Source organism: Aedes albopictus, chromosome 3, assembly GCF_035046485.1.
Source record: "Aedes albopictus strain Foshan chromosome 3, AalbF5, whole genome shotgun sequence".
NCBI classification, from domain to species: Eukaryota; Metazoa; Arthropoda; class Insecta; order Diptera; family Culicidae; genus Aedes; species Aedes albopictus.
The window spans coordinates 7741516-7754189 of record NC_085138.1 but is presented as its reverse complement, the minus strand read 5'-3'; the positions used below and the strand labels follow the sequence as shown (position 1 = coordinate 7754189).

The 12674-nt window shown below is 41.8% G+C and overlaps 2 protein-coding genes across 3 annotated transcripts in view; both read left to right on the top strand.

Moving 5' to 3' along the window:
* The window catches only part of LOC109405004 (small ribosomal subunit protein uS12m), a 92203-nt gene that overhangs the window by 38027 nt on the left and 41502 nt on the right, over nt 1-12674 (top strand). The gene's annotated exons all lie outside the window — the stretch shown is intronic.
* Nucleotides 1-12674, top strand: part of LOC109426347 (E3 ubiquitin-protein ligase NRDP1) — a 35959-nt gene that overhangs the window by 22115 nt on the left and 1170 nt on the right. Inside the window, exons 2-4 of one of the 2 annotated variants that reach the window (XM_062858876.1) lie at nt 169-467; nt 6847-7434; nt 7499-7664. In XM_062858876.1, coding sequence (XP_062714860.1) covers nt 378-467; nt 6847-7434; nt 7499-7664 — 844 coding nt within the window. In that variant the 5' untranslated portion in view covers nt 169-377. Of the gene's footprint in view, nt 1-163; nt 468-6846; nt 7435-7498; nt 7665-12674 lie in introns of both variants that reach the window. The other variant, XM_062858875.1, reaches the window with a different exon arrangement.

Below are 12674 nucleotides of genomic sequence, written 5' to 3'. Positions count from 1 at the left end.
AAAAGAAAACACATCTATCTCATTTTTCAATAGTTATGTAGAAAGTTTGCGGGAGAAGAAAACTGGGTTTTTGTAAGAACGTTCTTCGGTAGACTTTTTGCTCCTTAATAAACTCCAAAAGACTTTATCAGAGTTTCTCAATTTATGTGAACCAATTCACCAGTGCAGAAGATAATCAATTCCGTTAGTAGTAGTGACTGAACAAGAAACCAAAGTGAGACATTCAATTCAAGAAACCCAGTGAATCATCGAGTGAAACAACGCGCACAGTGCTTCTTCGGTACCATAGTTAAGGCCCTGTCCGGCCTCCCGCATCCTGGGGAGGAAGTTGCAGTTCAGGATCACCAGCAGCACCACCGGCCGGGAAGCGCGCCGCGATGGGTTACGATCTGACGCGCTTCCAGGGCGACGTCGACGAGGAGCTCATCTGTCCGATCTGCTCCGGAGTGCTCGAAGAGCCACTGCAGGTAAGTGGAGCTTTTGTTTTCTTTCTTGTTTGACCTTAATTGATTGTCTGCGTCAGTCACAGTCACAGTTGGTTTGCCGAGGGGGGAAATCTTCCGCCGACGTCGCCGTCGACGTCGTTGTCCATGGCCAGAGGTGAGCGGGAAATTGTCCTAAATGTGAAAAGGAAAGCCGTTTTCGGCCACCGCCGTTCAATTATTGGCGCTGCTGTGCAGCGTGGAACGTTATCAACGTTTTGGCTTGGATTTTTTTTCTGCTCTTGTTTTGCTCAGCCATGCGGAGGCTGTCATGCGATTTTTGCCCGAATGGTAATTGAGAAGAAAATGGTGCGTATTTTAGAACATTTAAATTGTCTACGTCAGATATGATCAAAGTTCAATCAATGTTTAAATTTAATAGGCATAATTCGTACAACAACCAATAGATTTCAATGTGTGATCTGCCGTGCACAGGAGTTTCCTTTCCCTATTATACCGAGTGAGTGCCCATAGGCGGTAGGTGCAAGAAAGTGCTTCTTGTTTAAGATGAATGTGTAGTGGGGTAACGTCAAAGATAACTTCGAGCGCTGCCGTGTGGGAGTTGAAGAGAACGCTCCAGACATCGCTATCAAGCACATCCTTAGGAGATGGTCTAATTTTGATGGTAACGTCTTACTTCGCCCTTCTGCCACCACACAAGACATCCATAGCCCTATATTGGTCGAACAACAGTTGTGTAAATCCTTTTGAAATACTTGGGTTTTAGACCCCAAGGTGTGCCAAAGGTTCGCCGGCACTGCCCGAAGGCCACACAAGCTTTCTTGATTCTGAACTCAATGTGAGGTGTCAAGGAGAGCTTTAAATCAAGTATAACTTCAACGTACTTTACCTGTTCAATCACATGAATTTCAGAACCAAAGAGACGTTTCACCTTTCCGTGAAAAGGTTAATAGATGTTTTACTCGGATTTACCAAAAGGCCAAATTGGTGACACCAAACCCCAACTACATGAAGAGCGCTTTGTATCAGGTCGAAAAGGGTGCTGATGCACATACAGACTAATAATGTTAGGTAGTCGTCGGAAACATTATGAGTAAGAAATCCGTTATTATTGAGTTGCTTCAATAGCGTATCTGCTACGAGAGCGATGGCAAGATTCCCCCTTGGGGCCATCCACAAACACTTAATTTCCTAATGGCTGCTTGACGTAATGTCGATTTTGGCCATGATTCCGTGCGGTTACCAATACTGCCGTGAATCGCATATCAGTCCCATCTTTGCTGGGTTTCCTATGCAAATGGGACAAGTATGCGATTCACGGCAGAATATGGCATCAAAATACACGTTGTCAACAGCACCAAACAAAATAACTTTTGAGTGAATGCTTTCTCGATATCGTAAACAACTTTGTCCAAATGAGTCACAGTGGACTTTTCAGATTGGTAAGCATGTTGGTTCGCATGAAGAGGCACTTTGGTCAGATTAACATCACTAATGTCATGAGCAACAATGCGTTCTAAACATTTCAGAAGAAAAGAGGTCAAGCTGATAGGTCTGAAATTCTTTGCTTCTTCATACGACGCACGGCCCATTTTCGGAATAAACCTCACAGTAATATCCCGCCAAGGTTCAAGAATATACCCTGTAGCAAAACTGCAAACAAGATTTTTTTTTCAAAACATGTTAGAAATAATCAAATCCCTTCTGAAGGATAAATCCCATCTGCTCCAGGAGATTTTGAAGGAGCGAAACTATTGAGTAACCACTCAATCGATTCTAAAGTTATGATACTCCGACCCGAGCCGCAGCAAGAAAATCATAAGTATACAAGAAAAGACATCAGGTTCATCCGAAGATGTAACATCCACACATCCAGGAAAGTGTGTGAATAAGCATTCCAGAATATCCTCATCAGAGGAAGTGAAATCGCCATTTCAAGCCAAACATATCTAAAGGTCCTATCTGCAGAAAAGAGGCTCTCTTTGGTTTCCCTCTCTTTCGTTAATATCTCAGCTGTTTGTTTGAATTATAATTGTCTCCTTACATAAAACAATGGTCAAAACAATCGTTTTTTTGATTTGTACTGCAAAAGTAGTTGAAAAGTGTTCCATCACATTGCAATAATTGAAAGAGAAAGTGAACAAAGAGAGCTTCTCAAATGCAGATAGGACGTATTGAAATGTTTGGCCTGATTTGTCAAACGAAGTTCGTTCATTCGAAAATCCGTAGATTTTGCAAATTTTTTGTTTAACCGACCGATTTCACTCAAATTGGAAACATTTGTACAAAGATTGTTCCAGCCGGATCGTTCAGGAGACCGGAGAGCTTTCCTGTAGGCCTTGCGAGCCGACCTGAAAGCCTCCGAACCAGCCGAACGGCGTCTGTTCCAACTCTTTCTACATTGTTTCCTGAGTTTCGCCAGATCAGAGTTCCACCAAGGGGTTCCTCTTGTGATCTTCACAGATCGTAGAGGGCATGCTTCTTCAAACGCTCCCATGATGAAGGTCGTTGTATTGTAGTATCAGTGGCATCATCTAAATCACTTGGAGTGTCAATGGATGGTGAGTAGTATGGGACAAATATCAAATTCTCGCTCCAGTCGACTTTTTTGATTCCATTTAGGTCCCATATGAACTGTACAAAATTTCAGCGCAATCGGTGAAACTATAATTTAGCGCAAGCGGTTCAAAGTTTTCATAGGATTTACTATGAGAAAAGTTACACTTTCAGATTAAAAATCCCAGAGGTCGCCCCTTGTCCCCTTAATTCAAATCGATCAATGCTCCTTGTAGAAAAATCATTTATGAAACTTTCCTTCGAAGACCGCAAAACGATTGGATGCTTGTGGAAAATGTTATAGATTTATTACCGATTAGTGATCGAACGAACGGCTTTTTGTTTTGTTTTATTAGCAGCACTGTAGCTGCTGCCTTGGCTGCTGCTGTTTCTGGGGGTGGTGATGCCTCCCGCCACCCCATGCAACAACGGCAGCAGCAGTGCTGCTGATAAAACAAAAGAAAAAGCCATTCGTTGGATTACTAATCGGTAATAAATCAATAACTTTTTCCACAAGCATCCAATCGTTTTGCGGTCTTCGAAGGAAAGTTTCGTAAATGTTGTTTCTACAAGAAGCATTGATCGATTTGAATTAGGGAGACAAAGGGCGATCTCTGGGATTTTTTGTTTAAAAGTGTAACTTTTCCCATAGTAAATCCTATGCAAACTTTGAACCGCTTGCGCTAAATTATAGTTTCACCGATTGCGCTGAAATTTTGTACAGTTCATATGGGGCCTAAATGGGATCTAAAAAGTCGACTGGAGCGAGGATTTATTTTTTTCATACAAGCGTGTCCCACACTAATGGTGAGTATCCATGAAACTTGGCCGCAACCAAATCAGTAAAAAGATCCCAGTTTGTTGACCGGGGATTCCTGAAACGCAATGTTTGCGAAGTAACATTTAAATGTTGAAAAAAGATGTAGCGATGGTCAGATAAAGATTCTTCATCTGACACATGCCAAATGGTCATCTCGTGACTAATTCTACTAGAGAAAAGCGTTATGTCTAACACTTCCTCTCTAGCAGATACCATGAAGGTTGGGCGGTTGCCTATGTTAAGTAATGCAAGATCTGTACTACTTAAGTACTCCATCAAACTGGAGCCTCTCAAGTTAATGTCTGAGCTTTAGCATCACTACCAACAATTAGCGGAAGGCCTTTTGAAGTACAGTATGCAATGACTTGTTTGAAAGCATCCGTAGGGGATGGTTCACCATGCGGTAAATAAACCGAACAATAGACGTATTTCCTGTTGAGGTTTCCAACAGATACATCAATTGTGATAGCACATACATCTCTGGTGGTTAGTTCAGAGATAAGTGTAGCAACTATTGCGTTGTTGACAAGCACACAGGCTCGAGGCATGACACGCGAGTTTGCCATTTCATGTTTACTCAAATGTTTACTGAAAGTAGCAAACACCGGGTTCACAAGGTTTCCTAGATAGAAATTTCCCTTGCGGAAGTAAGGTTCTTGGACCAAGGCCACTTGGGCTGAACCATTTTGCATAAGTCTGCAAAGATTGATTGTTGCTGTTCTTTTATGCTGAAGATTGATCTGAGCTATCCTAACCGTAGCCACTACCCAAACTAGGCAAGATTAAACTCTTCGCAACAACAGCACAACAAAGAACAGCAGCAACAAAACCAGATCAGTATCGATTGGAAAACGCCAAAGGCGAGGATAAACAGAATACACTGTGTAAATCGCATAATGCGAAACCATATAGGTGAAAATTCAAACTAATTAACAACATCTTCATAATCCCGCCCTTATTTAGCCTCAAGTGAGACTAAAGAAGGGCAGCCGATTGTCTCGGAGAAACACAAGGTCCACTGCACCATTGTTCCGGTTAGCGCAGTAAGGACTGTGAAGGGCGCCCTGGTTATCCACAGGCTCCGTTTGCGGTTAGGTTTTTATTAAATAGACCCCCCTACTCATTCATTCCTAGGCACGATAAGCATGAAGCCGCATCACACCATGAATTAGGGGTTACCTGTTCGTGGGCTCTTACCACCGGTACAGGCGGTCCGTAGTGTTATTCTTAGCCAATTGTGACAATCGCTACCGACACAACACAGATATCTAGGCTGATCGAGAAAAGAAGTTAATATTGATAATCAACTTCGGGTCCGAACAGCCTGGTAAACACTCCCGATCCGGATCATACACACGGTAGCCCTCGATAAATTCACAGTATCCAACAAATATACGGCCTTCGAATCGAACTTCCTACGCTTGACCTTCGACGACACGATTGCTTGCTTCATCCATGAATGTGGCCACATAGCGGCTACCACCCAACGACGGCACCTCTATCGGTCTACACAGCTGGGAATACACCAGCTCACGTACTTACGACGCTCTACTTTCACTTGACTGGGAACGCAGGCCAACGGCACCTCTTGCCACAGCTTTCATGCTACCGTTGTTGTTGGCTACGTTATGGTCCAAAGTCTTCTCGTCGGTGAATCCTTGATTTGCTCGCGCCATGTGGCACGTTGCTCCCGAGTCGAAATACCACGTGTCGTTTATAACGTCTCCCATCGCGAATATGCTGCACAGTCCTTCCAGTTTGGCAGCGAAATAGCCTTGCTTTATGCTCCGGATTCTTGTCTGGCCTTTTCGAGTTACCCGGATACGGGTTTTGCCCCTTGGTTCGCTCCGTCCCGCGAGTATAGCAACCTCCTTCATCGCTGCATGTCTTCTACTTCTTAATTAACTTCATACGGGCCCGAAAAGCCGTTCACATAAATTAGATCATGTTTATAATATGAGAACAGTGTAGCTAAATTCTACGATGAAATCGTTACGTACACAGAGTGTGATAAAGGTTTTGTCACGTTTAATTCCATTATGGCATCCCACCTCACTCGGGTCGTATGCCTTTCGTGCGAGACACTCAAACGGAAAGTGAAATGAGTTTTGATTTCTTTTCCAATTTCGGCTCATTTGCTGCTGTTTCTTTCGTGGACACGTTCACAACGCGATATCATTGATTTGTGTGTACACTTTTATGCATGCATATCGAACGCCGAACGGTGGTAGACCGTAAACGTGGTGGTAGGTATGGGTAGATGATCGATTTCCTGATATACACGCTGCTGACCGGCCGCTTCTTTTCGCATATCTTCTATCCCGCCGCGCCACCGGAAAATCGGATCGCCGCTTCTTTGATTGGAAGAAATTAGTGGAAAGCTCGCGTGGGAACTTTTCAAATTTAAATAACTGGCTGTGTTCGATTAGGTATATCGAAGAAGATTTACAGTGATCTTAACTGTCCTAAAAAGTGGTCATAATACGTGCGATGAAATTAAATAAACAACATAATAAATAAGAATAAAATAATATACATAAATAATAAAACATTGAAAATGACAAAATACTTTCTCTGATATAGGTATTCTCTGATTTTTAAGATATTTTAGTTCTCAGAACTAGACTTTGAATCCAGGTACAAGCAGAAGATAAATGGGGTATCTGTTTCCTTGCTAAGATATATGCTCCCATGTTCATCCCACTCAAAATAAAGGAATAAGCGCTGTTTGTTTTGTCTCTTATGTAGTATGTTTTGTTAGGAGTGAGCACGTCAGATAACAAAAAAAAAGAACGGAATGAATTGATGTCAAATCACTTTATTTTCAAATAGGATGATTTTGAGAGCATATGATTACTTATGGCTTCCGTGTCTGCTACAAGTTCTCAGAACAACGTAGCGATTACCGCGTGGGATGTAAAATTTTGGCCTATGCTGATACCACTGTGAACTGTGACGAAACGCTTTCAATCCCTTCGAACAAACACATTCCTCTAACTACCCTATTGATTTGTTCCGCTACCACAGGCAGTGGCGTGCGAGCACGCATTCTGCCGGGCATGCATCACGGAGTGGCTTTCACGCCAGCCGACCTGTCCGGTAGATCGGAATCCCATCACCAACAGTAATCTCCGCGCCGTGCCAAGAATCCTGCGGAATCTGCTCTCCCGGTTGAACATCAGCTGCGAGAATGCCATCTACGGGTGCACCTTGGTCCTAAAGCTGGACACGTTGGCCACCCACATCGAGGAGTGCGAGCACAACCCGAAGCGTCCGCTCCCTTGCGAGAAAGGCTGCGGATTCGTGATTCCCAAGGACGAGTACAAGGACCACAACTGCTTCCGGGAGTTGCGCTCGCTGGTGCACAACCAGCAGCAGAAGATGAGCGAGCTGAAGAACGAGATCAACGACCAGAATCTGGTGATAAACGAGCTGAAGCGGGAACTGAATCTGGTGAAGGATTTTATGAGGGCGATGCGCGTGTCGAATCCCGCGATGCGGGCCATCGCCGATCAGATGGAGCGGGACGAAGTGACGAGGTGGTGCAATGGACTGGCGCGAGCGCGGGTCACCCGATGGGGTGGGATGATTTCCACCCCGGATGAGGCTCTGCAGGTTTTTTCCCCTCACGTTTGAACCCTAATGAGTTCGATTTATCAATCTTTTGCTTTAATTTTAGCTGATGATTAAACGGGCTCTCTCGGAATCGGGCTGCCCGCCGCATATACTCGACGACCTGATGGAGAACTGCCACGAGCGGCGGTGGCCCCGAGGGCTCAGCTCGCTGGAGACCCGCCAAAACAACCGACGGATATACGAGAACTACGTGTGTCGACGGATTCCTGGTGAGTTGGGTTGTGGATGGGTCATGTGTCATGTTGACTCCGGAATGGTAGTGCGGAAATAAGGGATTTCAGAACCAAGTCAGAACAATCGTTCTTTGAACATAAATATAAGGAAATACTGTTTATTACAACTATTAATTTATACCCTTATCTACAACTGTAAGGTCGTCTTCAGTAGTGATTCGTACTTCACTCGAGTTGAGTGACTTACTGTTGTTCATTCTGAGCTAAATTGAGTATTCCAAACTGGTAAATCGATGCCGAGCGAGAGTCTAGAGATCATTGAAGAATGAGAAATTATATTTGTTTGAGCTGAAAATCCTATGCAAACTTTAGCTGAAATGCGTCAGCTCAGCTTTGCCCTCCAGGAGGAATTCACGAAGAAATCTATGGTAGCAGTTTAAAATGAGTCCATGGAGATATTCCCGGAAGAACCCCTGGGTTGATTCTCGGAGATTTTGCTGAAGGAAAGATTTTCAAAAGAAATCTTTCGAAAAATTTCCGAATAAATATTTGTGGAAATACCTTATGCAATTCTTGGGGGAATTCCTGAAGAAATCTTATGAGGAATTTCCGAAGGTTTTATTGAAAAAAAAATCTGTAATTTGTCTTCCCGAAGGAATATTAAAACCTAGAAGGAATTGCAGAACATTTTCCCGAGGAATTCGTTAAGCAATTTCAAAACGAATTCTTGGAGAAATTCCTGATCAAAGCGGTGGAAAATTTTCCAGAGAAATCAAACTCTAGATATACCTGTAAGTATCTTTGAAGATCAATGATAAAATGATCTCAGCATACAATGGTAACTGCCCTACCCAACAGAGGTCATCCAAAAAGGATGTTCCTTGGTAGAATGACAAGTTGGCAAAATGAGCGAAACTGAGGAAAGAATCTAGAATATTGTTCAATAGAGCAAAGGCTTCTCTGATTGGATTCAATGCAACAAAGCCCTAACAGAAGTTCACAAAGAACTGAGACTAGCCAAACGTAAGGTTTGGAAACGGGTGTGTGAAGACACCAATAACGCTCCTGAAGCAGCAAGGCTCCATAAAGTCCTTTTAAAAGACCATTTTATTGGTCTTGGGATCCTGCTGAAGAAAGATAGCTGTTTTACTGTCGATTCTTCTGAAACTTTGCAAGAGATGATTAAGACTAATTTTCCGAGGTCGATTCCTTTGAATCTCTCGGTTGAATAGCAGGACTCAGGTAAGGTATACCATGTGGTTTACCGACTAATGGCTTGAAAGCCTTGAAATCTTTACGCCATCGAGGGACGAATGGGCACTGAGTTCTTTTCAGCCTTTCAAAATCTGCTTCGATACCCGAGCAGGAATGAATAACTGCCACATAACTGGAGCATACCAAAGTCAGGTATCATACCAAGACAGGGTATTGGTCGGTTATCTAGGTATAGAAAATAACTTATTTTGGTATTTTGTAGGTATTGATGAAATACCTCAACGAGCTATTGGTTTGGTGTTGAGGACTGCTTGAGGTATTATTCAATTATGGAAAAATCGCTATTTGTATGGAAAAATCTCCGATTATTATTTAGGTATTGCCATACCTGATGTTATTCACGCGTTATGCACAGAATACACACCAGTTATTGTTTTAGGTATTTTACCTCTTATGCGGGGCTACTTAATACCTCATTCAGGTTGTAGGTATTCGGTTTTCCATACCTGAGTTAGTTATTCTTCAGCTATTTTCTCCTGCTCGGGTAGATGGGAAGATGGTATCTTCAACAATGAAAAGAAGCGTTTGGTCCGCTCTTAACCGAAATATATTTACTCTAAATATTTTTATCAATTTAGCTTACAATACCTAAGGCATGGCTTGAGGTTCGTATTGTTTTTATTATAAAAGCAGGCAAAAGAGATAAAACAACACCTAAAGCCTTCCGACCTATAAGCCTTTCCTGTGTTCTGTCAAAGACCATGGAAAAAAATAGTTGATGAATTTGTCAACTCCACCGGCTTAGTAGAAATGGCTCTTAGCAAGTTTCATTTTGCTTATCATACCTACAGGTAAATCGACTATAACAGCGCTACAGTCGCTAGTCAGTAAAGTTGAGAGATCACTTCAAGCCAAGGAAATAGCCGTGGTTGCTTTTCTCGACATTGATGGAGCATTCGATAACGTGTCCTACTGCTCAATGCGTTCAACAATGGACAACTTGTTGAGAAAGCGAATATGATAAAGTTAGATAAAATTTTATATTAATAAAAAAAACTCCTTTGTGCAAATGCAAATTTGAAGAATGACGTTAATTGTTAGAGAACTCGAGTGTTTTTCAAAATATCTCGACAACTGAAGGAAATACAAAAATGTGGATCACAATGTGCTGTATTCTGAAAGAAGTTGGTAGAAATCATCAGAACAGTTCATTTTATTCAATAATCGAAGTGTATTTTAAATTCTGAAACAGTCTCTAATAAACAGCATGCTTATAAAAAAACATTTTAATAAAAATCAACGATGTTTAAGTTGCTCCGAGAGGCCTTCCAGTATTTTTTTTCTGATATTTTTTCAGCAGTTTATTTCTTGATTTCTCCAAGAGCTCTATCTAAGATTTCTCAAGGAGTTTCTACTAAAATTCACCTTTCTGGGATTCCGCCTGGAGTTCCTTTTAGATTCCTCCTTCTAAGATTCCTCCAGCAATTCCTGCTAATGTTCCCCCTAGATTATTCATGGGTTCTTCCATGAGTTTCTTCCGGGGTTCTTTTAGGGGTTTCTACCAGAAGTTCACTCGAACATTCCATACAGGAACTTCAACCGGAATTTCTTCCTCCTGAAGTTCATTCCGAAATTCACCCAGGAATTACTTCCGGGATTCTTCAGATATGTCTTCCGGGTTTAACTCAGATATTCATTCCGAGATTCTCCCAGGAATTCTTTCCGAGATTTTTTCCAGAAAATCCATCCAAAACTTTTCCCGTAGTGCCTTCTGGATTTTCTCCAGGAACTCATTCTAAGATTCGTTGAAATGTTTCTCCAGAGATTCCTTCAGGAGTTTCTTCTGAGATGCATCCATGAACTTCTTCTGGAATTACTTCTGTTAAGAATTCCTCCTTCTATGCTTCTAAGATTTCTCCAAAAATGCTTTCTAGGATTCATCCAGGATATCCTTCCGGAGTTCCACCAAGAACTTTTTGTCGGATTCCGTCAAGAACTTCTTATTGGACTAATCTAGGAACTTCTTCTTGTAATCCTCCAGCAGCGTTTCTTGCAATTTCTGGAGGGTTGCTGAAGGAATCCCGGCAGGAAGTCCTGAGCAATCTCGGAAGGAGTTTTTGAAGCAATCCATCCCTGGAAGAACATTTGAAAAAAAAAATCCGGGGGAAATTTAAGGACGGATTCCAGATGCTAATCTTGGCTTTATATCAGTGGAACATCCTGAAGGAATTCAAGAAAGAACTATGAAAGGAACCCATACAATAACTCTTGGATGAGTCTTAGAAGGTATTTCTGGACGAATCTTGGAAGGAATTAGTGGTGTATTCCCGGGTGTAGCAGGGGAATTCCAGAAGATCTCCTTGAGGAATCACAGAAGGAACTTCAAGAAGAATCGAATAAAAAAGTCTCAGACGAATCCTTGAGGCATGCCGAAAATATTTCTAGATAAATTCTAGAAGAAACTCCTGCATCTCAGGAGGAGCTACTGGATGAATCTTAGAATGAATTGATGGAGACATCCTAGAAGGAACTCTATATACCGGAAGAATTTCTACGGGAATCTTCGTATTAAAATCTGACTGAATCCCAGAAAGCGTTAATCCTTCCGTTAACCCCCCCCCCCCTCCCCCTCCTAACGAGAGTGCGAAAAAACACTCTTTTCGCTACAACTTTTTTGTTTTTCAATATTTTTCAACCAAATTTTGACACAAGAAGCGGATATCCTTCTAGTTTAGGGATTTTCCAGGATTTTTGGAATGTCCACGTGGTTCCGAAGTTATTCTGGAATCAAAATAAGTCATTGGGATTGGCCATATTGGATAAAGTGAATATTCGATATGAGAACAGTTTAGTTTTTAGACCTAAATGAACTAGAATGATAGAAACATATGTCTGGAAGTTCATATCGGTCAATAAATGCCTTGGAACCAGTTTTACGGATGTTCCGGGGAACCGGTTCCGCGGTAAATTTTTGAATATGATTCAATACCATCATGCGACACCTCAAACTTCGTGATTTTTCAAGATACATCATTCTGAACTGTTTTTGTGTTATCCGAAATACTTTTGGCCATTTTAAACACCATCATGCGACATATCAAACTTCATGATTTTGAAAGTTATAGAATATTATTACGATGTTTGGTCATTTAGAATACATTTGGACATTTTTGAATCGGTTTACCAGTTTTCCGTAATCCAGTTCCGGGGCAAAGTTTTGGAAATGGTGCAATTCTGTAATTTGGAATTTCAAACATCGCGGTTTTCAAAATACACCGTTATGTGCTAGTTTTGCGTTGTATGGAATACTTATAGCCATTTTGGAACCGACAAACTGATTACCGGGAAATGATTCTAGCGGTTCCGGGTTCTATTTTTCGAATGTGAACGAAACAGTTTCATGCGACACCTCGAAATTCGTGGTTTTTCAAGATACATCATTCTGCTGTTTTGCTGTTTTTGTGTTATCCAAAAGACTTCCTCCTGGTATTTCTTCAAGGCCTTCTTCGTGGGATTTTCAAGGAATACCTCTATCGATTCTTCCAGTGAATTCTCTAGGTATTCCTTTATGGATTCCTCCCGATATTTCTTCAATATGCTTCTGTTGGGATTTTCCAGGCATCCCTGACGTTTCACCAGACATTTTTGCAGAGATTCCTCCAGCAATCCCTCCTAGGATTATTCGAGAAATTCCTACTATGATACCTCCCGCAATTCTTCTAGGGATTTCTCTCGAGATTTATATTTGTTTTTTTTTCAGGATTTCTTGGTGAGGTTATTCAAGACAATCTTCTTGAGATTATTCCAGAAGTTTCTCCGGCGATTCCTCCA